The sequence below is a fragment of the Humulus lupulus genome, chromosome 8 (genome assembly GCF_963169125.1).
Source record: "Humulus lupulus chromosome 8, drHumLupu1.1, whole genome shotgun sequence".
NCBI lineage: Eukaryota > Viridiplantae > Streptophyta > Magnoliopsida > Rosales > Cannabaceae > Humulus > Humulus lupulus.
In genome coordinates this window covers 56,079,211-56,105,215 of record NC_084800.1, presented here as the reverse complement: position 1 = coordinate 56,105,215, position 26,005 = coordinate 56,079,211, and the positions used below count along the sequence as shown (strand labels likewise).

General features: G+C 32.3%; 2 protein-coding genes across 2 annotated transcripts; one reads left to right on the top strand and one right to left on the bottom strand.

The window, feature by feature from the left end:
• Window positions 1-6,081: 6,081 nt before the first annotated feature.
• Window positions 6,082-7,376, top strand: LOC133797331 (FCS-Like Zinc finger 13-like). The gene is made up of 2 exons (XM_062235203.1): window positions 6,082-6,868; window positions 6,997-7,376. The coding sequence occupies exons 1-2, from the start codon at window positions 6,222-6,224 to the stop codon at window positions 7,163-7,165; spliced, it is 816 nt and encodes a 271-aa protein (XP_062091187.1). The 5' UTR covers window positions 6,082-6,221; the 3' UTR covers window positions 7,166-7,376.
• Window positions 7,377-8,918: 1,542 nt separating this feature from the next.
• LOC133797330 (oligouridylate-binding protein 1-like) lies at window positions 8,919-13,474 on the bottom strand. The gene is made up of 12 exons (XM_062235202.1): window positions 13,191-13,474; window positions 12,538-12,599; window positions 12,141-12,243; window positions 11,860-11,936; window positions 11,705-11,766; window positions 11,511-11,598; window positions 11,297-11,372; window positions 11,144-11,174; window positions 10,658-10,777; window positions 10,242-10,327; window positions 9,642-9,815; window positions 8,919-9,454 (listed from the first exon to the last, which is right to left on the bottom strand). Exons 1-12 carry the CDS (start codon window positions 13,269-13,271, stop codon window positions 9,173-9,175), a joined length of 1,242 nt encoding a protein of 413 aa, XP_062091186.1. The 5' UTR covers window positions 13,272-13,474; the 3' UTR covers window positions 8,919-9,172.
• Between the last annotated feature and the right edge of the window lie 12,531 nt (window positions 13,475-26,005).

Below are 26,005 nucleotides of genomic sequence, written 5' to 3'. Positions count from 1 at the left end.
TCTGAAAAGGACAACTTTGGGAACACTCTGATTTTTTGACTGTCATGACTTAAAGGAACTAGGAGGAATTTGTGGGGTTTGAGTTCCTATAAGTCATTATTTGACTTTGACTGTTATGTTAGTTGGTTCATTAACTAACTTAACGGTTTAAGTTAACAATGGTATTGGCTATATATATATTGTGGCTTCTCGGTTCAAAAAAAAGAGGTCAGATATACAGAGCTATAATTTCAAGACTAAAAGAAACAGAGAGTGAGATCTTGATCGAGTGAATAAGAGAGAGAGCTAAGGAAAGAGCAAGCTTAGAGGGGTTTCGGGTTTATGTAATAGGTTGCATATGTTGATGAATATGCAAGCTTGGTTTGTGTGATTAGAAGAGAGATTTCTTCAGTGTTGTTGTATGAGCTACTCGACTGTGTTGGCCTCCTCTTTATTCGATCAATAAAGGATTACGAAGGGTGTTTCCAAGACTGGATTAGAGCCAATAAATCATCCTGATTTATTGGACTTGAACCAGTATAAATCTGTGTCTTGTGTTGATTTTAATTTTCTGTTTTGAGTCTTAATATTTGTTTCATGATTATCGTTTTGTGTAGTGTTGTGTATTAACTTCTGTGCAGGTTTCAATATAGACTTTGAGGCATCAGATTTACTACAATATATTTATGAAAAAAAAACCTTATTTTTATTATATTGAAACAAAAACAAAAAATGTATGTTCTTTTACTAGACTATCCAAACAATATAATTAAAAAAATACTCATCTTCTTCTATCCATAAGTAAAATGGACGAGTCCTAAATATAAATAATAAGAAAATCATAAAAATTAGAAAAGAATCCCAAAACATATTTTTCAGGTTCAATTAAAAAGATGAAGTCATAACGAAAATGAAAGGCAGGAACAAAAATTGAACGAAAAAAAGAGAAAGGAGAAGATTAGAAACAAGGAAAACCCAACACTATTATATATAATATAGCTCAATTTTTTAAGAAAATATACTAATAAACACTTGGGCAAAACAGAAAATATTATATAAGTGTAGTTAAAAATATTTTTGTTTGTCAATAATGTCCACTCGTCCTAATATCTCAAGCTCAAGGTCTTCGAAGACCTTGAATAAATGAACCCTATATCCCTCTATTTCTCCGGAAGCATCCAATTTTCTTCTTCTAATAATAATATCCTTATAATATTTGCATATAATAGTTTATCACCACATAATAATAATAATAATAATTTTGCTCAATTATAGTGTATACGTATACACTAGTAAAAAAATAAGGATTTGCTTTGAGTTTTTCAAAGATATTGCATTTAAATATATATATATATAAATTGAATAAAATATTAAGAGCTACTTATTCATCATGGATTTCTTTAGATATTGCTTCTTAAATAAAATAGTTCTTTCATTAAATTTTAAATCAATGAATAAAAACAAAAACAAAGAATATATATAATTATGGAGGAAAAGGTCAATTACATTGCATAGACGAACTCAATTCTATTTTAATCTCTCTCTCTCTCTGTTTTAGATATGTATAGATATAATATAATATATATATATATATATATTTAAAAGAAACACTTCATTGGTTTTTATTATTTCTATTATTTTAGTGTGGAAAGCAACACTTCTTCAACATAGAGTGGGTGAAATCAAAACATTTTTTTTAATCAACAAGAGATACAGTGTATTACGTATGAAAAATTATTATAATACGCAAATATAAAATTGTATATAGTTTTTTATGATTCTGATTGATTGTGATGTTAGTTGTAGTGAATAGAGTGGTCCTCATCAATTTCTCAATGGTATATGAATTCTTAATTATTAGTTAAGTGTGGCTACTTATTTGATACTAATCTAATGATTGGTACTTTTCTCTCTATAGATTTTATATAAGTTTTCAAAAAAAAAAAAAAAGCTTAAAATCCTAAATTATTAAGAACTATAAAAAGAAAAAAAGCAATTATACTTGGAATATTCTGAAAGTTGCTTAATTTAAAACAATTGAACTATTTTATATGATCAGAGTTGTAATTAATTCACAAGTGTTCGAAGAAGAAGAAGAAATGGGATATGATCAATTTTCATGTGAATGTGAAAATAATTGCATTTGAATTAAATAGATGCGTGTTAATAAATTTAAATTCTCAAATATAACGACAAAAAACAAAACAAAAGTATGACTAAAAATCTAAAATCTATTTTGTCAAACAAAAAAAAAAATCTAAAACCTACATACAAAATAAATGGACCCATAAATTTGAACCATGAAAATATCTTATAAATGAGTACGAGTACAATGTATACTGATTCTATAGATTTTTTTTTTTGTTTCCTATTTTTTCAAAAAGAAAAATATCAACATTCTTTAAGATATTTATTTTCTCGAAAGAAAAAGAAATGTTATTGTTTGATTGATAACTCCATTTAAATATAGTAGGTGACTATTTTACCAGCTCAATTTCATAAGAGAGCCTTTCTCAAAAAAAAAAAAAAAAATCATAAGAGAGATGTGTAAAAAGAATAAAGTTTTTAATAGTTTATGCCATTTTGTTTAGGTTTTATAGCATTAGGTCTTCTGAAAAGTTCCAAAATATAGTTTGAAAACTAGTATGAGTAATTTTTAAAATTAACATAAGTCTTGAATCTCTTGATCTAACATTGCCTAATGTCATCCTAATTTAAGCTTACACAGGAGGGTCAAATATCATATTTTAAAAGTAGTTAAGGTACAAAGTTTTATATAGAAGCTGAAATAATAATATTAATAATAAAATCAAATGATTTTTATCATATTTACAAAAGTAAAGGGAAGTAATTACAAGCCCCCACCAAAAAGAATATCAACCATGTCTAATTATTATAGCCAAACATCAATTAAAGTTAAAACATAAGAAAAAGACATTAAGAAAAGAAAAGGAAAAGAAAAAGATTATATTTAATGGGGAATAATTTTTTGGGTGGGACCTACTAAGAAATTATAGAATAACCCAATCAAACAGTGATTGATTAGCTCACTAATAAGTTGATCAAGCTGGAGTCACTTTCTTCTTTAAAATATATAATAAATAGAGAAGGGTGGGTCAACATCTTGACACCTCAAAATTTGAAATAAAAAAAAAAAAAAAAGGCTATTTATGATTTTTACCCTCCGAATTATTACCACTACCGTATCGTGCCCCCTAATTTTTTAAGGCCGTTAAAAATTCCCCCCGAAATATTCACAGTAATGTAAAGAAGGACTTCCGTTAACTTTCAACACATGTGGCTAACAAAAGGCTGACATGGCTCTTTACATGCTCATGTGTCTTGGCCATGTCAGCGCCATGTGTATAATTTTAAATTAAAAAATCTATAATCATATTAAAAATTAATGAATTAAACACTAAAAAATAGAATTAATAAATTAAACCATTTCTTATACATTCAAAAAAATAAAAACCATATTTAAAAATAATAAAATTACACACATGGCGCTGACATGGCCAAGACACATCAGCATGTAAAGAGTCATGTCAGCATTATGTTAGCTACATGTGTTGAAAGTTAACGGAAGTCCTTCTTTACATTACTGTGAATATTTCGGGGGGAATTTTGAACGGCCTGAAAAAATTACGGGGCACGATACGGTAGTGGTAATAATTCGGGGGGTAAAAATCCTAAATAGCCTTAAAAAAATGAGAGACCAAACTTAAGAAAAAAATTACAATAATAAAGAGATCTATACTATTACTCTATAAATTTATATATACTCTAAAATATCTATATAAAAATAGCATTTGAGACCAAATTAATTGTGTTTTAATTGAGAGATTATAACTAAATAGAGGTATCGGTACAAAAAGATTTCAAAACACAAAAAAATATCAACTTTAACAATAATAATAATAAAAAATCTTTAATAAACTATTACATATTTAAAAGTAATTTAGGTAATTCAAATGTGAAATAAATATTTAATTTTCTCTTGAGTACAAATAAATGACATAATATATATTTATTTGATTATATACATAATTATTACTATATAGATGTATAATTTCTTAATGCGAGACTTAAAAAAACATATAATTAATTATATTTTATAGGTTATTCTTATTTATAACTGGTCAAATTGAGACCAAATTTTTTTATAATAAAATAAAAGTTATTCTTATATAGAAGTTTTACTGTACATCCAAATCAAATATATTTTATTCCATAAATTAAGAAAACAGTATTTATTAAAAAAAACAAAATTATGCACCTCTTTACAATGTTAAAGGATAATCCTAAACATAAATTTGTGAAAAATAATTAAAAATCTAATAAATTTACTTATATTATAAGATTTTGTTTCTATGATAATAAAATAAAAAAGATTAAGTTATTATATTAATTTGAAGTGTAAATATAACTAATGTGTAAAATAATAATAATAATATTCCCATCATGGGCCAGATAGCCAGCCCATCTACAAATACATATGACTCCGAGGTCCTAGTCACTAGGCTCTAACTTCGGCCCAATTCGGAATCACGTGGCTTCCAATGAGCTCATGAATGATTGTTTTGCACGTGTCATCTTTGCACGTGATGTAGGCCATGATTTTTCTCGTCTGTATAGTAGTAATCTGAACCTGGCTCATGGTTTTGATGACACTTTTATGAAAGTATCATTCTTTGGAGTTTGGACCACTTGGTTGCTACTGAAATGACACAAATGCCCCTAATCAGAGCATATCTATCATGACATCTTGAAAGAGAAATAATAATTTTTTTTTTTAAATATATCAGAAATTGAATCCACGCATTAAATTTTGATTACGATCTTCCAATGGGAAAAAAAATACTACGATCATGATCTCTCTCTTTATTTAATTTTTAATAGATACATGAATATTTGTATCAAATCCTTTATAGATAACTTAGTGCAAACTGAAATTATTTAATTTCATACCCAATATGGGCTGTGTTTGAGTGGTTCCAATATAGGCTTTTCTTAAATATAAAATTGATTGTCTATGTTTTATTTTAAGATGCTCCACTACAAAAATAAAGTTAAAAGTGTAACAAAACATAAATCATAAGATAAGAATAGATATATAATCTTTGAACATTAAAGTAAATTATTCTTCTTAACAAAAATGGTAATATTATGTAGAATAAATAAAGCAAAATATATGCTCAAAAGCTTAATCCGGTGGTAATGGTCATCAATAATGAGACACGACCCAAATCTCTCATACAGTCTGGCCAATATAAAAATAAAAAAGTTTGTTTTTGTAAAATAATTTATTTAAGTAAGTATGAAAATTATACTAATTATAAATAGAGTTGCATAAAAAATACCGTAAACTAATTTTCAAAGGAAATTACATTATATCACTTGTAAATTTTTATATTTTGTGAAATCTTTACAAATACACTCAAAAAATTGCCACACTTTATTTATTGTTTTTAAAAAGTGAAAGTGGAGCTATGAAATTGATGAAAAAAAAAAAGTCCCCTAAAAAATGATAAAAAAGTGTAAAGACATAAACATAAAGTGATTAAGCAAGAGAGAGAGAGAAATGGCTTTCACTTTCAAAGAAAAAGTAGAAAGGGTTTTTCTGTAATTTCGGAAAGAAGAAGTCCCGTACAATAAGTAAGAGAGAGACCCATTCGAGGGCAGGCCGAGTCGCTATCAAACTCCAAATAGTGGGCCTCAGCAGCCTGTTTCAGTGGGCTTGCATAGCTCCTCTCAGTGGTTTAGCAATAATTGCTACTGAAACTACTGACCCTTGGATGAATGACACGTGTGAGAGGTCTAACGGTCCAAATTCCGAAAAGAATCTTTATTGTCGCCGAACAAGACCCGTGGTGGGCCAGATCCCGAGACTGGGTCCCAATCATTGCAAATGGACAACTTTTTTTTATTTCAAGTTGGGCCCCATTTGATAACTGACCTCTTTTAAAATATTATTGAAATCCCTTTTATTTATATAATAATAATAATAATAATAAAGCAATTAAACGATTAATTGATCTAGCTTGAACAAATCATCACTCGTATAATTCCAAAACAAACCAAACCAAACCATGGGCTTTAAGTCCACCCACTCCCTCACTTCATCATAAATTAGATTCCTAAAGCCATTGAGAGAAAACACAAGACTTCTCTCTCTATCTCATTCCCATTTCCATTCCCAATTCTCCATTTTTCATTCCTGGTTTTTGGGTTTAAATTTGATGGTAAACTTGACTAACAAAGCTCGCCCAATGATCGGGAAACTCTCCGAGCTTCTTGTTCCCGGCCACCGCGCCGGCTCAATTGAAATCGGGACTAGTCCGAGAAGCCCATTAGATCTCAAGATGCAATCCCCACGTGGTTTGAAGAGCTACGATCTTGGCGGAGTTGGGCTGGGAATCGTCGCCGCCTTGGAAAAATCCTCCGTTGACGGCGGTAGAGATTTTCCAGCCAAGTACGCGATATGCAGTTTGAATTTGAATCGCTCGAATCCAATTCCGGTGAAGATAGTCAATAACGGGGACAAGTTCAGAGCTTGCGAAGAATTAGACGAAGAGAGTTACACTTATGTTACTTGTCGTTTACCGAATAACAAGTCGATTACCAAGGTCTATTATGATGGAGTTGACTATGGAAGAAGAAATCACCGGAAAAATGATTTGGGTCGGTGTAATAACCAAAGGGGTATTTTTGATTCGCCGTCAGCGAGGAAAAACGATCTGGATCGGTGTAATAACCAAAGGAGTATTTTTGATTCGCCGTCAGCGATCTCCGGTGAAGAAAATTCTTCCTTTCCCACTTCGGATTTTCTTAGTTGTTGCCATTTATGCCGGAAAAAACTCCATGGAAAGGACATATATATGTACAGGTACAGAACAACTACAAAAATTTCTTACATACAAAATTTATAGTGACAAAACTTTAGTACTATTTTTTTAAAAAAAAAAACTAATTGAATATGAGCTAATTTGATTTATTCTGCTTTGGTTTTTACAGAGGAGAGAAAGCGTTTTGTAGTTCAGAATGTCGTTCAAGTCAGATTTTGAATGATGAAAGGAAAGAACAGCAGTGCAGATCAGAGACCAAAAGAGGTGTTGATGTTTCAGTCTCATCATCATCTCATGGCAGAGGCCAAATCTTCTCAACCGGTATCGTTGCCATTTAGCAGAGGAAGAGGACCAAAAATAAACAATAGTCACTTCACTTCTAAACCCGATTATGATATTATATAACATAATACGAGAATGAATCAGCTTTATGCGGCTAACTTAATCCTACCAAAAAAAAAGATAAAGAAGAAAATTTTGCACTGTAATGAGAATTACGAGCCCTTTTTGTGAATAAAAAAAAAGAGATATATTACATCTGTTATGAAATTGAATTTTTATTTCTACTGGTTTATGATGCATGAATGGTTGATAAGCTGCTTAAGTGAATTTAGTCTGGGGTTGATCGGAAAAAGACGACTTTGTTGACCAGAAAGCTAAATGGGAATGGTTCGAGTACAGAAGCAAAATATTAAATTATTGTGGTGTCACTACTGTTACGTCTTCGTTATTGCTTCCCTATATTGGATTTTTGTCGTTTATATCAGTTGTTTGTTTAGGTAATTAAGTGGAGATTATAGAGTGTCCAAAAATATACGGTAGCTGGTAAATAGTACTTAGGGCCGAGCATAAAATTTGAAAAACCGAAAAAACAGTCTACACCGAACTACTGAAAAATGAAAAAATCAAAACCGTTTAAACCGAAAACCGAAAAAATCGCCGATGATGCAAACTGCCACTGTTTGGTCTATTTTGAAATTTTGGGTGAACTGACCAACAAAACCAAAACCAACCGAACATAATAAAATAATAATATAATATTATATAATTACTAATTATTAAAATTTGTATTTTTAATTATGTTTCAAATTTTAAAATTTGTAAATGTAATTATGTTATATATATTTATGTTTTAAAAATGCACAAAAATAAATTCCAACAATTCAAAATTTATAATTTTTTAACTATAACTTTCAAAAAAAAAAAAAACAATAATCAATTCGGTTTGGTCGGTTTAACCGATCAAACTGCAGTCCAAAACGATTGATTTTTTACCGAAAATTGAATTCTTGATTTTTTATTGTGGAAAAACCGTCCAAACCGACCAATGCTCACCCTAGTAGTATGAGCAGAAACAGTGCACCTATAGGTCGACAAAGACACTTCACTTTTGTGAACAATGGGGCCATGTTTGACAGCAATGCACTTTCCACCAATCACCATTTTCGTTGTTGTGCATATAAGTTAAAATAGAAGAGGTCCACCGTTTTGGATTTTTTTAAAAAAATAAAAACCTTGAGTTTATTTATGATAAAAATCGAACAATATTCAATGATATAGAGGTCTTATTTGAACGGTGGGATTAGATAAGAATGTAATTTTGTTATCAAATTAGAGAGTTTGTTTAAAAAAATTAAAAAATTAATCCAACAATCTAAATAACTTGAGATAATTTTTAATTTCCACCTCTATGTATTTGTTTTAAACGAAAAAAAAATCATTACATTACAACCAACTTTTTTTTTCTTTCTAATTTAGATTTAACAATTTATCAACATATTTAATTTTACTCCAACCTAATCCATATTTTTTCTTATATTATACAATGGAGAAGCAAAAAAAATTGTATAGCGCGAGTATTGATTTAACGTTGCAATGGACGTATATTTATTATTAAGTGACCTATCCAACAAAACGCGCGATGTTAAAATGCTCGTGTTATTCCAGATTACTGGAATAAATATTCATTGCAGATAGAAAATAAAAACCCTATTTTACATTAACACAATCCCCTCGATACAGAAAACCATAGTACTACTAGTATATTTATTCATTGCTTGAGAGTTTCTTCAGTTATGGGATATTCAGAGATTCAGTAGCACCTTTAGCCAAAGCTTCGATTAAAGTCAGAATCCCAACAGGGAAAATAGAAACACACAGTACCAGTTCACGCACTCAGAAGAGGTATATTTGTTTATAGAAATACAGCAATCTAAAACCAAGTGAAAAAAGAAAGAGAAAAAAGGAAGAAAAACTAGGGAGGAAAATTCAGAAAATATTATCCTACAGTCAAATCTGAGTAACTTATTTCACCAAACCGACTACCGAATACCTCCTGCATGAAATTACTGGTGGTAATACATGAGCTGTTGGGTGGTAGCTACATTCGGATAGCCAGCATCATATATAGCCTGACTACCCCCTGCACCCATTCCCATGGCTGCCTTGAGAGCGTGCTGGCTTTGAGGATGCATAAGCGCTTGAGCACCACCCATTTTGCTTAATGTCATTTGTCTTCCATAAGCCGCGAGGTCGGCTGCAGAGAAAACTGGCATACTTGCAGCAGCTGGTGGGGGAAGTGGAGCAGAGTTTGTCCCCGGCGGTGTCGGTTTGCTTCCCCACGAGCACTGCAACAGTAAGATATTTTACAATTAACCATGGATGATACTGACTACGTGACAAATATTTAATTATTTATACATCATAATGCCATTTTTAATTGCACAAAGACACGTACTAGGGGGCCACCAAAAACCATCTTCCAAATAAAAGCTTGGCCCCATCTCAAAAGATACGTAAAATCATACAATATACCTTAATGGTTTTGCCATACAGCATCCGAGCATTCCCCAGCTGGATGGCCATAGCTGCTTCAGAATGTGTGGTGAATCTCACAAACCCAAACCCTTTATCTCGTTGCACTCTAACATCTTCAATGGTTCCAGCACCAAGAGCGTGGAAATGACGGTGGAGGTCAACTGAAGTAACCTTCAAAATGTTGTAGCTAACATTTAGAAAAATCGAGAAAAACTAAAGTTACACTTGCATTGAAACAACAAATATGCAAGATTGTTTGATTAAAATTCACACCATGTTATACATACATATATATAAAAATTATTCTTATTATTATTTATACAAAAATCTCCTGTTGAAAGACAGGAAAGGGTGGTGACGTCTTATCTGTGTCCAACGTGATACCTGACCCATTTGATATAAACTTTGTTTAAAACATTTTCCCACACATAATCCTTAGACTTGTTTACCCAAATTTACTTGACTTGTCATCTGAACAATCCACACTTTATATAGTTCCTAAAACTCTTTTGTAAAAATACTTCAAATTCAACTCTTGTTTATGAGTAGTCACAATACTATAATAAATTAATGATTATAACAGAGATCAAACCATACCTCTGGAGCAAGATTTCCGACATACACGGTTGTATACTGGGGATTGTTCTCTGGAGCATCCTCACTAGCTATCTCCTGACCATCTTCTGAGCACATAAAAGTACAAAGATAATTAAAGATAAGGGGCAAAAAAAAAAACCAAATGTCAAAGAATTTTCCAATTCAGATTTACCAAAAGTAAAAATTTATGAGAAATTAGAAAACATATCAAGCCAGAGCAGAGCCTAAACAGATTTCAGCTGGAGGAATCTATGACCTTTTATTTGCCAAATGATTCCTGAATAATATATCCAACAATAATGGGCAATGTACGAAAATAGGAGCAACAACTAAATATCAAATTCTAGAGTCCAAACCCACAACAACCTGAAGATCATATGACTGTCATAAATTAAAGTTCTAAAAGACAATCTCACCTGATGATCCATTGGTTAGCTCTACAACACTTTTAGAATCAGAGATCTGTTTGTCCTCATTAGTAGTAGAACCTTTTGTGGCCCAGTTACACCGAATCTGTCTACTTCCAAGCCATTTTCCTGTAGTGTTGCAGCATAAAAATAAGCAAACAATTTAGATTTGGAAAAAAGGGTAATATCTTGCTAATACATAGAGACTGAATAACTGAATAAGTACTAACGAACAAGATTTGAGTCTAAAATAAAAGAGTTCCCTGATAAAGTTTTACTGGATGAGAAAAAGACCAAAATAAAGACATCTTGGGATGCAGAAGCCAGCAACATACCCTTTAGAGGAAGTTTATTTATTATTACTTTTTGGAAGGGTGGGGTGGGGTGGGGAACTGAACTAAGACTTGTAGTTATGTTTACAAGGTAAATAATAATAATAATTGTACACCCTTTGTTTTCACACACAAAAGCACACAAAAATGCATTTCAGCTCACCATTTAAGTCGTTTATTGCACTTTGAGCATCCTGCCGGAGAAACAAAGAATTCATGAAATAATTTAGAAATTAAACAACCAATAACTAGAGCTGAAGTTTAAGAGCAACTCCCAAAATAGAAATTAACATAAAACTTATGTAAATTGAACTACCTGTTGGCTACGGAAGGCAACAAATCCAAAACCCCTGGATCGCCCAGTTTTCTGATCCCACATAACCTTGGCATCTCTGGAAATTTACAGAAATCAATTTGTTCCAATTAGTCAAGCATCTATTTCAATCATATATAGGTGAATCAAAAAGTATTTCTTCAAACCTAAATGCTACTAACAAAACTAATATAATAATGGCAGAAATGAAACTCACGAACAACTGGGATAAACAGAAAAGCACGCGAACAATGTAGCATCAGTAACCTCAGGACTAAGATCACCAACAAAAATATTAAAATGACCTGTATACCAAAAATGGAAAATAAAAAACGAGAAGGCAATAGTGCCCTAAAAAATTGGGCAAAGTTTACAAAATATCTTAATAAAAAATTCAGTTTCCTTTTATACCTGATGTATCTTCTCTCTGACTGCTTGCATATGCCCAATTAACTTTAATAGGCTGGCCATACCTAGAAAAAAAATAAGTTCTTAGCTTTGAATCAAATAAATATTAATTTTACTAGATAGGGTCAACGAAAAAACCAGTTAAGATTTCTACTTACAGATGCCTGCCATTAAGAGTTATAATAGCAAAAGCGGCTGATCTGCGATCGAAGTAGTCAACGAAACCATAAGAAGACTGCATAAAAAGTAAGAGCCACATCAATGAAATCAAATGCAAATCTATCAAAACATAGGAGAATGAGAACACAGACACTGCAACTTGGGCAGCTAAGAATCTTCCATTTAACTGCTAGATTTGTACATATATTCATCATAGCCATACAATTGTTGTTATTAATCAATCAATCAGGAAAGAAGATCCAAGCACAAACAAAGTCACCTTATCTTTCCGGATAAGCTTGCATCCTTCCAACGGACCAGCAGTAGAAAATACTTGCTGAAGATCAGAGTCGGTGACCTGTGGGTGGATGTTACCTACATACCTACAATTTCATAAATTTAACACATGAAAATGAAAGCCAAACTGAAATATATGGGAATTGTGGAAATGTCGATGATTTAAAAACTAGTGGTTTTTAAAAAATAAGCAAAAAAGTTGTAAATGTATGCCCTTGAGCATCCATGTTTGGTGGTTAGTTTAAGGAACTATATTTATTTTTTGAGTCTACATAAACTAACTACTTCACAACAACACGCTCCTAGAAAGAACACCCATTTCCTAAATAAAAACATGAAAAAAAAAAGAGAAAGAAAGAAAATGTCTATACAACACTCACACACTGCGGCATTGACTTGAATCAAACCCAGGAGGCAGATTTCCACTCAAGATAGGCTCTATCTGCAAAAATAAAAAAGTAAAAAAAAAAAAAGCAAGAAAGAAATAGAAAATTCCCTAAATTCCTCACAGCTACATCTACAGAATAAATACAATCAAAAGAATAAACCTAATCATAGCACACTGAAAATTAAAAAATATGTATCTAACGAGATCAAGACCCCCAAAAATTAAAATAAAATAATTCCATAATTCTTCGAGCAGGAATTACTGTATCCACCAATGGAGGTGTCAGGTGTCATCTTTGCTCATTCCGAGCAATCTAATCCATGTGGAACTATAATAGCTTACAGGAAACTGCTTGACCCCTAACGAAATAGGCATAAAACGAAAAAAAAACAAAATAATATTTTACCATAAATTTATACCTAAACAAAACCAAAAGTTTACCAACAAAAAATATACAAAGCAAACCCTAGCAAACATTGTGCCCAAATTCTGATCAAAGCACAGAATAACAGAAACGAACAATAAATTATTATTTAAAAATTGAGATTAATCATAACAACGACAACAATAAAAATAACAATAACGTGATATCGAGATACCTAGAAAATGAAAAAGGGAACCAGAGAGAGAAGAATAGAGTTAAACCTGGGGAGCAGCCAAAACAGCAGGTTGGTGATAAAGCGACTGTTGCATGATCGCCTGTTGTTTCAGCCTCTGTGGTTGCATCTTCTTCTTCCTCAGACCCACCGAGGCTGAGATTTCTGTAAGCGAGCGAAAGCTGTTTAAGGGAATCGAGTTTTCTAGGGTTTCAGTTTCAGATGAACAAGATTGGAAGAGAAAGAGGAAGAGGAAGAAAAAAAAATTGAAAAAAATATATATATATAAAACAATAAAAAAAAACAAAAAAAAAGGAAAAAAAAAACAAAAAAAAAACCCCTCTGAGAGGGCGAGAGAGAACGAAGAACAAAGCTATGGGTGAGAGAAGACGAGGAGGAAGTAAAAATGTGTTTGTCTGTGTTGGGACTTATAAACTTGATCTTCGACAAACTAAAAAATTATTACAACTTTATCCGACCCGCGCACGCGCCGCGCGTTGCATCGTTGTAATTCAGGTACGGTCTCTTGGGAGAAAAAATATATTTATATGAGACTTTTTCTTTTCTAATTTTGACGGTAATAATTCTAAAGTTTTAGATAATATTTTTTATGTAATAATGTAAAATGTTTGATAATTTTAACAAAACAAATTTTATATTATAAAAAATTAAAAAAATATTACTTAAGAGCACTCTCCCAATAAGTATTCTACTCCATTTTTTAAAATACCTCCTCAAAATACATATTTTTTTATTTTACCTTTAAATTTTACATTATATCATACACCAACTTCTCTATATATTTTTCTACATCATATAAATATTATATATTTAAATATATTTTATTACTTAAAGTAAAATAAAATAATTAAAAAAAAAGAAATAATAAATATATACTAAATGGAGAGAAAGCTTAGGAAGAAAAATAATAATATAAAATATTATATAAATATATGTAAATGTAAATATGGATTAATTGTAGTTTGTGCATAGCTATATGTTTTTATGAGTTTTAGCTAAATATTATAGAGAAAGTATATTACAAAATATATCACAAAAACATACATTTTTATAATTTACCTCAAATTTTTACATTATATCATACATCTGCTTCTCTATTTTTTCTCTACATTATTTATATATTATATTTTTTTAAACATTTTATTCATTTTAAGAAATAAAATAATTAAATATAATAGTATCACACTCATATATATACAAAAGTTTATAAAAAAATAATAAAATATTTATAGCTTGATGAATAGTATTTCACTACATATAGAGAAATATTATTCATTTAAGTAAAAAAATATAATTTTACATCACTCATTGGAAGACTACTTAACTAATTTTTCTCTATATTATAAAGAATAACATATTTTAGCTTAACTAATTTTTCTCTATATTATAAAGAATAATATATTTTAACTCATCCATTGAGAGTGCTCGAAATATAAATAATAGAAAAGTTTTGGTATTATGGTGAACAAAATTATATAATTGATACTTAACTACAACTAATATCAAATATTTGGTTAGCAAAAATTTAGTATTATTGATGCAAATATTATAAAGGGAATATATTATTTTGGTAGATCTTTTGGCTTGGACTTTATTTTAAAAATGTATTTTTAGACTATCTCATATGAATGGTGTATAATTTGTGCTAAATTTGGTCTAAAATATGTGTCAATGATATATTTTGCCCACTTTTTTAAAATATTCAAAATCAATTATTTTTTTTTATTGAAAGATAAATTAAAATTTTAAAAATTAATAATTTGTATTAATGAGTGGCAAAGAAGTAATTAAAAATTTTGATATTTATTATTGATCAAATTTTGTTCATACTATATGTTGTTCCAAATTTGTCGTATATTTTATACTACTATTGGAGTTCAATTTTATAAAGATACACTAAAAAATTACTATACACCACTTTTATATAGCACTCTATTGAAAATGCTCTTAGACTTTATATATTTTCAAAATTGACCAAAATAGTATTATATACCCCATTTTTGTCAAAATATTTTTAAATATGATAAAAATGTCTTTGCTTTTGAAAAATTATTCAATTAAACAAAAATAAAAACAAATTAAAAACCCTAATAAAATATAATTAACTATTATAATTATAAAAAATATATTTCAATCAATAAAAAAAACTTAGTAATTTGAATAAAAAAACAAAATAAAAATTAATACATGACTTTCAATATTAAAACAAAAAATCTTTAATTAGGGAAAGCTAAAATCAATATATAAAAAATATCAAGAACACAAAAATTGATTAGGATCAAATTGGCTCTTGAAATATGAGATCTAAAAATACTTAAGATCGCAAATAAAATACAAATATAAAAAATGCTAAAGAATACAAACAAAGACTAAATGCAGCATACCTTAAAATCTAATTAAGGGAAAAATCAAAATTCATAAACATTATTTATCATAACTTGGACCCTAGACTGTGACAGATTTGTAATATTCATAACTTGAGTGGTCAAAAGTCAAACTTTGAACCTGTTGAAAATTAAACATTATAAATGTTCATTTAGTTTATACTAAATAGTACCATAATTATAAGGTTAACTCCAACGGAACTCGATAACACTAAATTTGAGGTGATTTTACACCAAATGTCATTGGCGATATAATATACACTATATATGATGTTATCTACAGTAGCCCCTCTAGCAAAAAAATATTTAGTATATTTTTTTTTACTTTTTAAATATGACACTAATAAAACTTGATAAATGCATATATCTTATAATTATATGTTTTTAAAAAATAATATTATAATAAAGAATATACTTTTTTGTGTAAGTTTTGGTGTTGTGGTTGGAATAGAAAAAAAAATACGGTGCTAAGATTCATTAGTTTTGGTGTTGGTGCAACACATAATGGAATAACTCCTATAATTATATATAAAAATATTAGTGATAAAAGTATATTCATCTATTATTATACATAGAACAATAATATCCTCACAGTTATGTAGTCACTAAATAGTTAAATTCAATAAGTCATAAAACACCAAAAAAACAATAAGCATTTGTCATTCCTCATTCACAACTATTTCATAGCTAATTGAGATATACAGTCCATTAGGTTCCAAATCGAATACATAAGTGTGTTCGAAAGATAGGGCTAAAGCTATAAATAAAGCTAGGCTAAGATCACATTGGCTCCACCAATAAATCACCTTATCCACACTCGCATCACTAGGTTCCTGGAATGGGATAGATGTAGGGGTGAGCTTATAAAACCCAGTAGGAAAACAACTAATATCATAGGACCAAAAGTTTAATAAAACCACTGCATGGTTAGCTTTGAAAACAAAACATATATCTTCTTGTATAAAACAAAAATAGAGAGAAACCATACATAATCACAAGAGCATAGCTACACGTGCACATCACTCCGTCCACTAGATCCCTAGTTCCCGTTACCCACCATAGAAAATCGACATCCTAAACTGGGTTGTTGGACTTGATAACCACCATAAGGGGAGGCTCATAACACTTCATGTATACAGATGCTAGGTCTTTACACCTACATATGAGTGGACACTTGATCTACCTATGGTGACACAGAGACTAGGTCATGAAACAACAACATGCACAAATCATGATCACTATGGCTCTCGTCATTATAACCAAATGCAGGCAAACATGAAAAGCAAGAAACATATTCCATTTCATTTTAGAAAATTAGGTAGCATAACGACTGCATTTGAATAAAATTCAAAAATCATAATCTGCATCAATATATGTATAAAAATATAATTGGCACACAGTGCCCTCAGAACAGTCCAGAAAAATGTGCAGGTTAAGTTTATCATTTTTAAAAAAATTTACAAATATTAAAAATTTGAAATATGTCTAATGTTATTCGATACATATAAAACAAGTCCAATAACCAAGTTGAGTCTCTACCTCTTTAGGATCGTTATCCTCTGTCCAAATAGACGCTCCTAATCCCCTTATTCCTAGGTTCCAAGTAGTTTAGCCCGCTTCAAAGTCACTTTGTCCTACAATCCTTAAGTGAACAAATAATTATCATCACCATAATGTACTCTTCAAATCGATTCCAATGACATATATAACATGATACCATTTAAAGACGATAAAAAATTTCACCTTAGCCACGCACAATAGTGGTTTTCGGTGGCCGATGGAAGTGCTCCGGAAACGGTGACGGAAATTGACTTTCTATATATCAAAATGATCATCTCGATGAGTACATCACTGAAGTACAACCCATTCGCCAAAATGACCCCCGATGTTGCCGGAAAATGCTTCCAAAAGGGCGAAGATACCCAAAATCTTGCTGGAGAAAAATGACGAGTTGACTGGAATGACTTAGTGGCGACGTTCCTCTCGCGACGCTGATTCCAACAATGTCACTCACTCGTCGAACGGTGGTCGAAGTTCGCCGAAAAGTCACCTCAAAGTTTCGCGGCAAAACTTCGGTGTGATCGTACGGGCGCGTCCTTACTTCGATGGTCACCAAACTGCGGGGTTGTTATCGTTGCTGGTCAGGGAACTACAGCTCCAGTGCGTGTCAAAAATGGTGGTCGGCGGTGGTCCAACTGGGTTGTGGTCGTGTCTGGTTTGGAGAGAAAATGAAAAGGAAAGAAAAGAATAAGAAAAAAGAGACAAGAAGAAGAAAGTGAGGGGGGAAAGCTCGGGCACGTGAGGAAGGAGAAGACCAAAAAAAATGTTTTATATATTCTCTTTGACCCATTCAAACTGATTTAAAATATAGTTAAATATTATTAAAAGTATGGATTTTATATTATTTAAATTTCAAACCTAGATAAAATATGCTAAATCAAAATAAATAAATACCCATGAATCTCAACAATAAACTATACTATAAATTGTGTTAATAACTCTGGAAAAAAAAAACAACTCAATCAAACTCTCGTACTTAAGGAACCCAAATGTCTCCTTACCAAGCCACATTGCACCCAGCCATGCCATGGCTCTGCACCACGACATCAAGCTATCACTATATTTGAGCTCAATTATAATATACTTGTACTCAAATGCTACATCAGCATGATATTCTCAACCTCAACTCACAACTCGATCAATGTAATCATTTCAAAATCTTCATGTCACGCAATAATTTTTTTTTTATCAATCATCCATTGACCATCTATGAAAAACTTAAGTCAATGCCCTATTCCCGATAAGCCGATAAATGAGCTCGTGAGCTCGAAAAATATGTTAAAAATAGGTATAACATATTTTTCTCGGGAATTTATGACTTAAACTTTTTAAATCAATAAATGAATAATGAAATAAATTCAATTATACAAACTCAGGAGACTAATAAAAAATCACATGCATAGTATGAAGACAAATTTTAAAAGTTCAAAGAATAAAGAAAGATTGTGAAAATGATATAAATAGAGAGTGAAATTATACCTCATAGATAAACGGAATCCTCACATGAAATATTATAGAACTATAAAAAATGTTTGAACATAAAATATAATGGGAAACACAAAAACAAAATCAAGATAGTTTATCTCAGATAGTTAGGGTTAGAGAAATACAACATTTGAATTGAACAATTGAATCTTCAAACTTTGTGAAAATTAAGGGCTTATGCATGAGGAGTATCTTTGTCCAAAATCTCTATTCCAAGCATTCCCATAGTTGCTTGAAGTTTCACCAAGATGATATTGGGTGTTATGTCCTTAATAAAACCATATTTCTCTTGTAACACGTTTTTATTATCAATAAAATAAGTAGAAATCATTTTGTTTTATTGAATCACATTGTTCGCCTATGTTTATTACATGTTTATTCAATTAATACAAACATTCAGAAAATCTCGAACATATGGATAGTTACAATTATAGTGACTAGGTAACAGTAGATTATAGTTGTAATTATATGTTCAAAACAACGAGTCTTAAGATTAAATCAGTGCATTAGATTTTCACTAATTTGGTAATCTGCAATATGATCTACTTACACATTCGGGGTATAATTTCTAGTCCAATGCATTGGCCAAACAGATAAGATCGGATGTATTTGGTTAAATCGAGTTAAGACCGATGTTGATTATTGATAGATAAATAAGTTGTTGACCACGATTTTGGCCAACAACGAATAGACGTCAAAACTACAATAAACCTTCAAGAGAAAATACGACACTGATAATTTTATAGTGGTTCAGCCCCAATATGTTGGTAATAACCTAATCCACTTAGAGTTGTGATATATAGATCTACACTCAAGATCAGATGAACATGTTTCAACTGAGTTTCTTAAGTGTAAATGTAAGAAAAATACAAGGTTTCTCTCAGAATACAAATGCTCTCTCAGGAAAATTAGAATCTGAATCCCCTTAATGATGCCATGAGCTCTTTATTTATAGGCTCAGGATCGTACAAATCAAAATCCCTTATAATCAGGATAATTCAGTTGCTCTAACCAATATTTAATTAATAATCAAATTTAAAATACAACAATATGCGATTTCTTTGGGATAATCTAAGAGATTCCCGCTATGAGTACGACTAATTCTAGCTGAAGTCATTACTGAAATTCTGCTGCATAATGATGATCTGTCTGGTCGGCCAACTTCACTCCTTGAAGTGAGACTGGTCGGCCAAAGCACCCTTCCGGTTAGGCAAAACTTTTAACTGACCAGATACACTTGACTCCAAGATGACTGGTTGACCAAATCGAACGACTGGTTGGCCAAAACAGATGACTGGTCGGCCAAAACGACTAACTGGTCGGCCAAAACAGATGACTGGTCGGCCAAAACGACTGACTGGTCAGTCAAAAAATCTTTACCGGTCGGACAGAAATTCTACCAGGTCTGTCAGATCACTTTCAAACCAGATAAATAATTTTCATGTCAGTAATATCACAAGATTAATCTCAAACATTTGACCCAGCCATTTATTGCCACTTGTGACCTTTATTGCCACGTCATCGTATTCAAATTTTGGGGATAACATAAGTATTGTTGTTATCGAATCCAATCAATGTCACAACGTTGACCATAGGTCAAGTCGATCTTAATTCTGAGTGATAATATTCTGCTAATTATATTATTTAAATATTTTGACTTGTTCTTTACCAGCTTATCCACGGTTTAACCCATACTAACATCTTTGAGATTTAGTAGTGTAATTGAATGAGAGTATTATTCATAGATATGAAATCTATAACTTCTGTATGAGAAGTGAAAATATGATTTCCTTAATTGCTTTGTTCAAAAGATTAAATAATGATTGAGATCTAATTTCTGTGAATAAGTTCACGAAAATATCATATATAAGGAACTTAGTGGGAGTTAAGAATAAAATATTGATGAGGGGTAAAATGTTAATTTGTACCTGGCTTGTTAGTAAGTCATCGTGTGACAGTCAGAATCCCATCATCCGCTGGGGGAAAGACCAGGTAAAAAGCTGTGCAATCCCACATCGTCTCGGGAAGGTCAAGTGTGATGATACTAAGACTGTGTAGGTATGAGACTACACAGTTGATGATGACTTAAATGGATTGATGGATATTACCTATGCCAACAAGATGCATCTTCTTTTCGGTAGCCCATCTCTTGAGAACTCCAAAGTTAAGCGTGCTTGACATGGAGTAGTCTTGTGATGGGTGACCTCCTAGAAAGTTTTCCCAGGAAGCGTGCGAGTGAGGACAAAGCACATTAGAAATACTCTTGTTGGTTTGCAGGACCAGTCGTCATTCTAGGAAGGAGCCATAATGACGTGGGGCGTTACACATCGATAGAGGATTGAATGATTGTATTTGTTATAACAATTAATAACGCATTTGTGGTTCTGAAAATACGTTTTGTGAATTCAAGAGTTCAATTCCGAGTTTATAGTGAAGTCACGAGGAATTAATAAGTTGTGAGATAATTTATTACCATAAATAAACTCAGGAGAACTTATTGTAGCTTGAGTTCATGGATCAATGGTCTCCATGTCGTCTCTAGTAAAATTATATCTAATAGTTTCAAATAATTGATTTAGTTATCAATTAGTAATATCAAGTTGACTGGGTCAACGTAAGTAAATAATGGTGAATCATCTATTAATATTAAGTGAGTATTAGAAATAAGAGACAATTTGAGAATTTAATTGAAAATTCTCAAAAGGGAGTTTTGTAGACAATTGAGCAATTTTATTGACATTAATACGTTAGTATTAGTATTAGTAAAATAAATTAAATTAAGATTCAAAATATAAATAGTTATTTGAACAAGTATTTAATTAATTATTATTTAAAATAAATAAATAAATATTTAATTTTGGGTGATTTTGGAATCAAAAATTAAAAAATCAAAATGACTAATTTGCCCTTATATGACCAGCCACATGTGTAGATTGGTGAGCAAGTAATTGCTCCGATTATGCAGTTATTTATCTAATTAAATAATTAAATAAAAAACGACAATTGTTATGATTGGTTAAATACAAATGATAAGTGTTGTTATACAATCTAGGTATAAAACACTTAGTGAATCTCACACAATGTAGATGTGAAACTTGATCTTCAATTGGAAGCACTTAAAATTTGTGTTTTTGGGTCCAAAGTGATACATGGAGGTATCTAAGGATCCACAAAATGTTTGGTAGCATCACCTGGATGCAAACGGACACATGTTTTAAGCTCCAAATGACAAGTTCTGTATCTATAATCCTATTGGTTAGATCTAATGACGGTGCCTACATTATAAAATAGTCCAAATATAGTTTTGGAAGACTTAATCACTCTCTCAAACCTTTCTCTAACCTCTATCTCTCTAGCTTTCAATAATTTATAGTTTTCACCAACAAACTCATTAAGAAAGTGCTTGACTTTGTGAGTTTAAGGCTTGTTCAATCTCAATTCTCATTTCCTTTTAGAAAATGCCTAAAGAATCAATGGTGGCTAGGAAATAAAGAATTAGGATAACGATAAGAATCTTGTATAAGCCTTTGTTTTATGTTTTTGCATTGAAGAATGAAAAGCTCAAAGTGGTGATTCTCCAAGGGTTTTGAAGGTTCATTAAAGATGAAGAAGATTGTTCTACAACTAGGGTTTGCATCATCTTTCTCAATCTTTCTTTGATATGTGTTAACCATTATTTTGGGTAAAAACTAGTTTTTACGGTGGTGTAATCTCACTCTCCCCAACAGTAACTACCCTATTTTGGTTGCCCTACCATTTGCCTATAAATATAACCTTAAGTGAAGTGATTTTCTTAGAGTTTTTAGAGGTAAGAAAACTCTGTCAAAATACTCACTAGGTCGCCCCTCTCTTTCTTCCTTTCTCTTTATTTCTCTCTTCTAATGTGTTGAGACTTAGCCCACCCTTTGTTGGATCTAAATTAGAGAAAGGTTTGGAAGACTATGGTGTTGTGTTCTAGCAGTTTGAATTTCTGACAATACCTAGCATTCAACTAGGACAAAATGTTAGGGAATCAAAGGAAGAAGTCATTGTTCCGCTGCATATTCGTAAGTTTCTATATCTTTGTGTTTATTTTAATTTATGAATCTAATGTTTAAATGTATGTTATACGATTTTATGTCTCCATTATGTTTTTTGAAAAAAAATAAGGAGCATGCATCTAGATTTAAATTCAAGATCCTACAGATGGAATGAGATGTGAGATTTAACAAGCATTTGAAACTCACACAAGTCAAGCAATTATTGGTGAGTTTCTTGAAGAAAACCTATAATCTTTGAGAACTAGAGATAGATAGTTGAAAAGTGTTATCAAAAGTTTAAAACTCTAATAACTCTTATTTATTGTGTAGACATTGTCATTAAGTCTAACCAATAGGATTAGAACTTTTGAACACATCATTTGGAGCTAAGAACACGAAACTGTACGGACCCGTCAGGCGATGCATCGCCTGACTATAGGCAACGCATCGCCTGCCAAGCGATGTGTTGCCTACTAGCAAGCGATTCATTACCTGCAACGTCTCGTCTAGGTTTCAAGCTTTAGGCGATGCAACGCCAGATAGGCAAGTTTAACTTCTTAAAAGCGACCTTAAACACTTCTAAATGCTCTCAAATTTTTTGAGCATGCTTAGATACCTCATTGTATCACTTTAGACCCATAAAAGTGCTTACACAAAAATCAATTCAACTTAAGTGAAAATCGTTAAGGTTTTACACCACCTTGTGTAAGACTACTTAACCATTATTGTAACGTCTTGGATAGCCAAGATCGCTACGTTGTGTACTTATAAAGGTGCAGTGTAATGCCCCAAATTTCCTAATAAGGTTTATGACCTTGATTAGGAGGCCGGGAGGGCCATAATTGATTTATTGTGTTATTAAATGATAATATGCATGTTTAGGTGTATTAAATATGCATGTGAACTCATTTTTGAGTAATTGGGTGATTTTCATATTTTGGCCATTTTGGGCATATTTGGCATATATGTGAAATGTGTGTGGCGCTTTATTATTGTTTGGTTATGCTATGGTTACTCAGCACAAGACGATCCTAGAAGGTAAGCTAGTGGGGAAGTCACAACGAGATTTAAGCTTGACTTGGAGTAAGTCAAGGGATATTTAAAGCATTATCAGGTTATTGGGTAATGGGAATTAGTATTTGGTGATAAATTGGGAGTTAGTAAGATCGGGGGGAAATTCTGGAGGTTTTGACTATTTTGTCCCCGGGGGTATTTTCGGGACCCCGAGCATTAGGATTTGGTTGAGGCTACTTAAGCTTTAAGTAACATTTTAATAGAATAAAAGAACGTTCTGTACGTTCTCTCTCCCTCAAAGTTTCATTTTCGTCTCCCGATTGTGTGTTTGAAGATAACTTGAGTTCAAGGACTCGGATTCAAGCGAGGATCGAGGCATATCGATCCTATGGAAGATTAGAAGCTTTTTAGCCGGAGGATTTAGTTGGAAACAACTCAATTGGAGGTAATTCAAGTTTTAAATTTTAAGTTTTTAAAAGTTTTTAAGCTTGAATTGGACTTTGTGTTTTGATGAGTTTTTGTTAGATTTGAAGCTTGGGTTTTATGGGTTTTGGATCATGGGGATGTTTGGGAACTTTGATTTGATGATTTGGTAATGTTTAGGCATGATTTTGGAGGCTTTGGGATGTTGGAAATCGTGTTTGAGGATGGCTCTGGGTTGGGGGCCGCGGCCCTAGCTCGAAGAAGCAGGTGGAGCAGTTTTGCCCTTGCTGGGCGCCGCGACCCCTGGTGTTGGGCACCGCGGCCCTTGCTTCTGGAGTGGCTGGGGGCCGCGGCCCAAGGTGTTAGGGCCGCAGCCCTTGAGCAGGGTTGAGCCCGTTTGGATGTTTTGACCTCGACAACTTGGTTTTAGGCCTCGGGATCATTCCTACTACCCGAATTGGTGGGGTTTGATGTCTTGGAGGCTAGGTTTTGGTTCCGGGATTAGTTTTAGAACTTGAACTCATTGGATCACCATTTGTGGTTGTGACTATGTTATCACTAGAGGCTTGGAATCGGGATCGTGCTTGTGGCTTGTTTATTGGTAACCTGTGCTTGGACCAAAGGTAAGAAAACTGCACCCCATATGTGACATGCATGGTTATTCTTGATGCATGTTGGATGTTTAAATGTAAACATTGATAGCATATTGAATGCTTAGCAATCTTGCTCATTTGCATATGGTTATTGTTATCCAATAAATTAGCATTTGTGACGTGGCGAATAATCTCTTGACACGTGGCTGACACCTGAAGTGTCTGCTAGAGTATCGACCAGGAGACACACCAGAAGCAGGATAGGCCTGTCTTTACCACGACCAGTTTGGTCGGTGGTTCCGCTGGCAAAGCAACATTTATGGAAAGATCTTATGAATCCCGAATTTATCTCATGCAATCTTCTGAATATCCCATGATTCAGGGGATAATATCTGTAACAATATTGGGCAACCCTCCATGAGCCTATAAATAGCAGGAGATGGCTCATAGGAAGGGACTTTTGGAGCCCGGAAATCATAGAGATTATAGAATTTATCTGAGTAAACTTGTATTGTTTATGAGAAGTGTTGAAACTCATTGAACCCAATTTCTCTGATCACGCTTTTGATCCCATATCAATATCATTCTAAGTGGACGTAGGTCATTACCAGATCCTGAGGCCGAACCACTATAAATTACTATGTTTCCTTTACTTTTGTCATTACGTTATTCTCTATATATATTCGTCTATATCATTCATATTTTGACTCCGTGTCAGTTGGCTAAATCGTGGGTCAACAATTATTATTGAGGCATGCTGGATGATTAAGTGTGATGCATGTAATGCATGAGAAACATGTAATTAGGGCATGCCATGAATATTGATTGTGAGATTGATCAAAGCTTGAGTCTCTGTGTTTGTGCATGATCATAATTGTGCTAGCAATTATTAAGTAAGCATGTTGAATGCCCTACGTTTGAATATTCGACATATGACATATGTTTGGTAGCATTGCTTACTTGTGCATGGTACTGACTCATTAGTCAGAATTGGCAAAGGTGCCAGTATCAACTATGAAGCTGTGACTCATTAGTCAGGTTCGGCAGTGGTACTGGGCACTGGTCACACAGTGCTGACTCATAAGTTAGGACGACCTTAGCGTGTTCATCGCAAGCCAACAAAGATTAGATCTAATCAACATCTGCATTAAATGACTCAGAAGAGCGTTAATGCCAGACCGACCTCAAGTCCGATGAAAACTAAAAGCGCTTGTGTGACTTACCCAACAGTCACTCATCTGTTTAAGCTAGTGACTACCCATCAGTCACTCATCTGGTTAGAGCCATTGCAGGAAAGCCCAAGTAACGGTTTCATTACACGGCTATGGGCACCAAGCCCCATAGTGACTTGCTTGTTAGTCACTC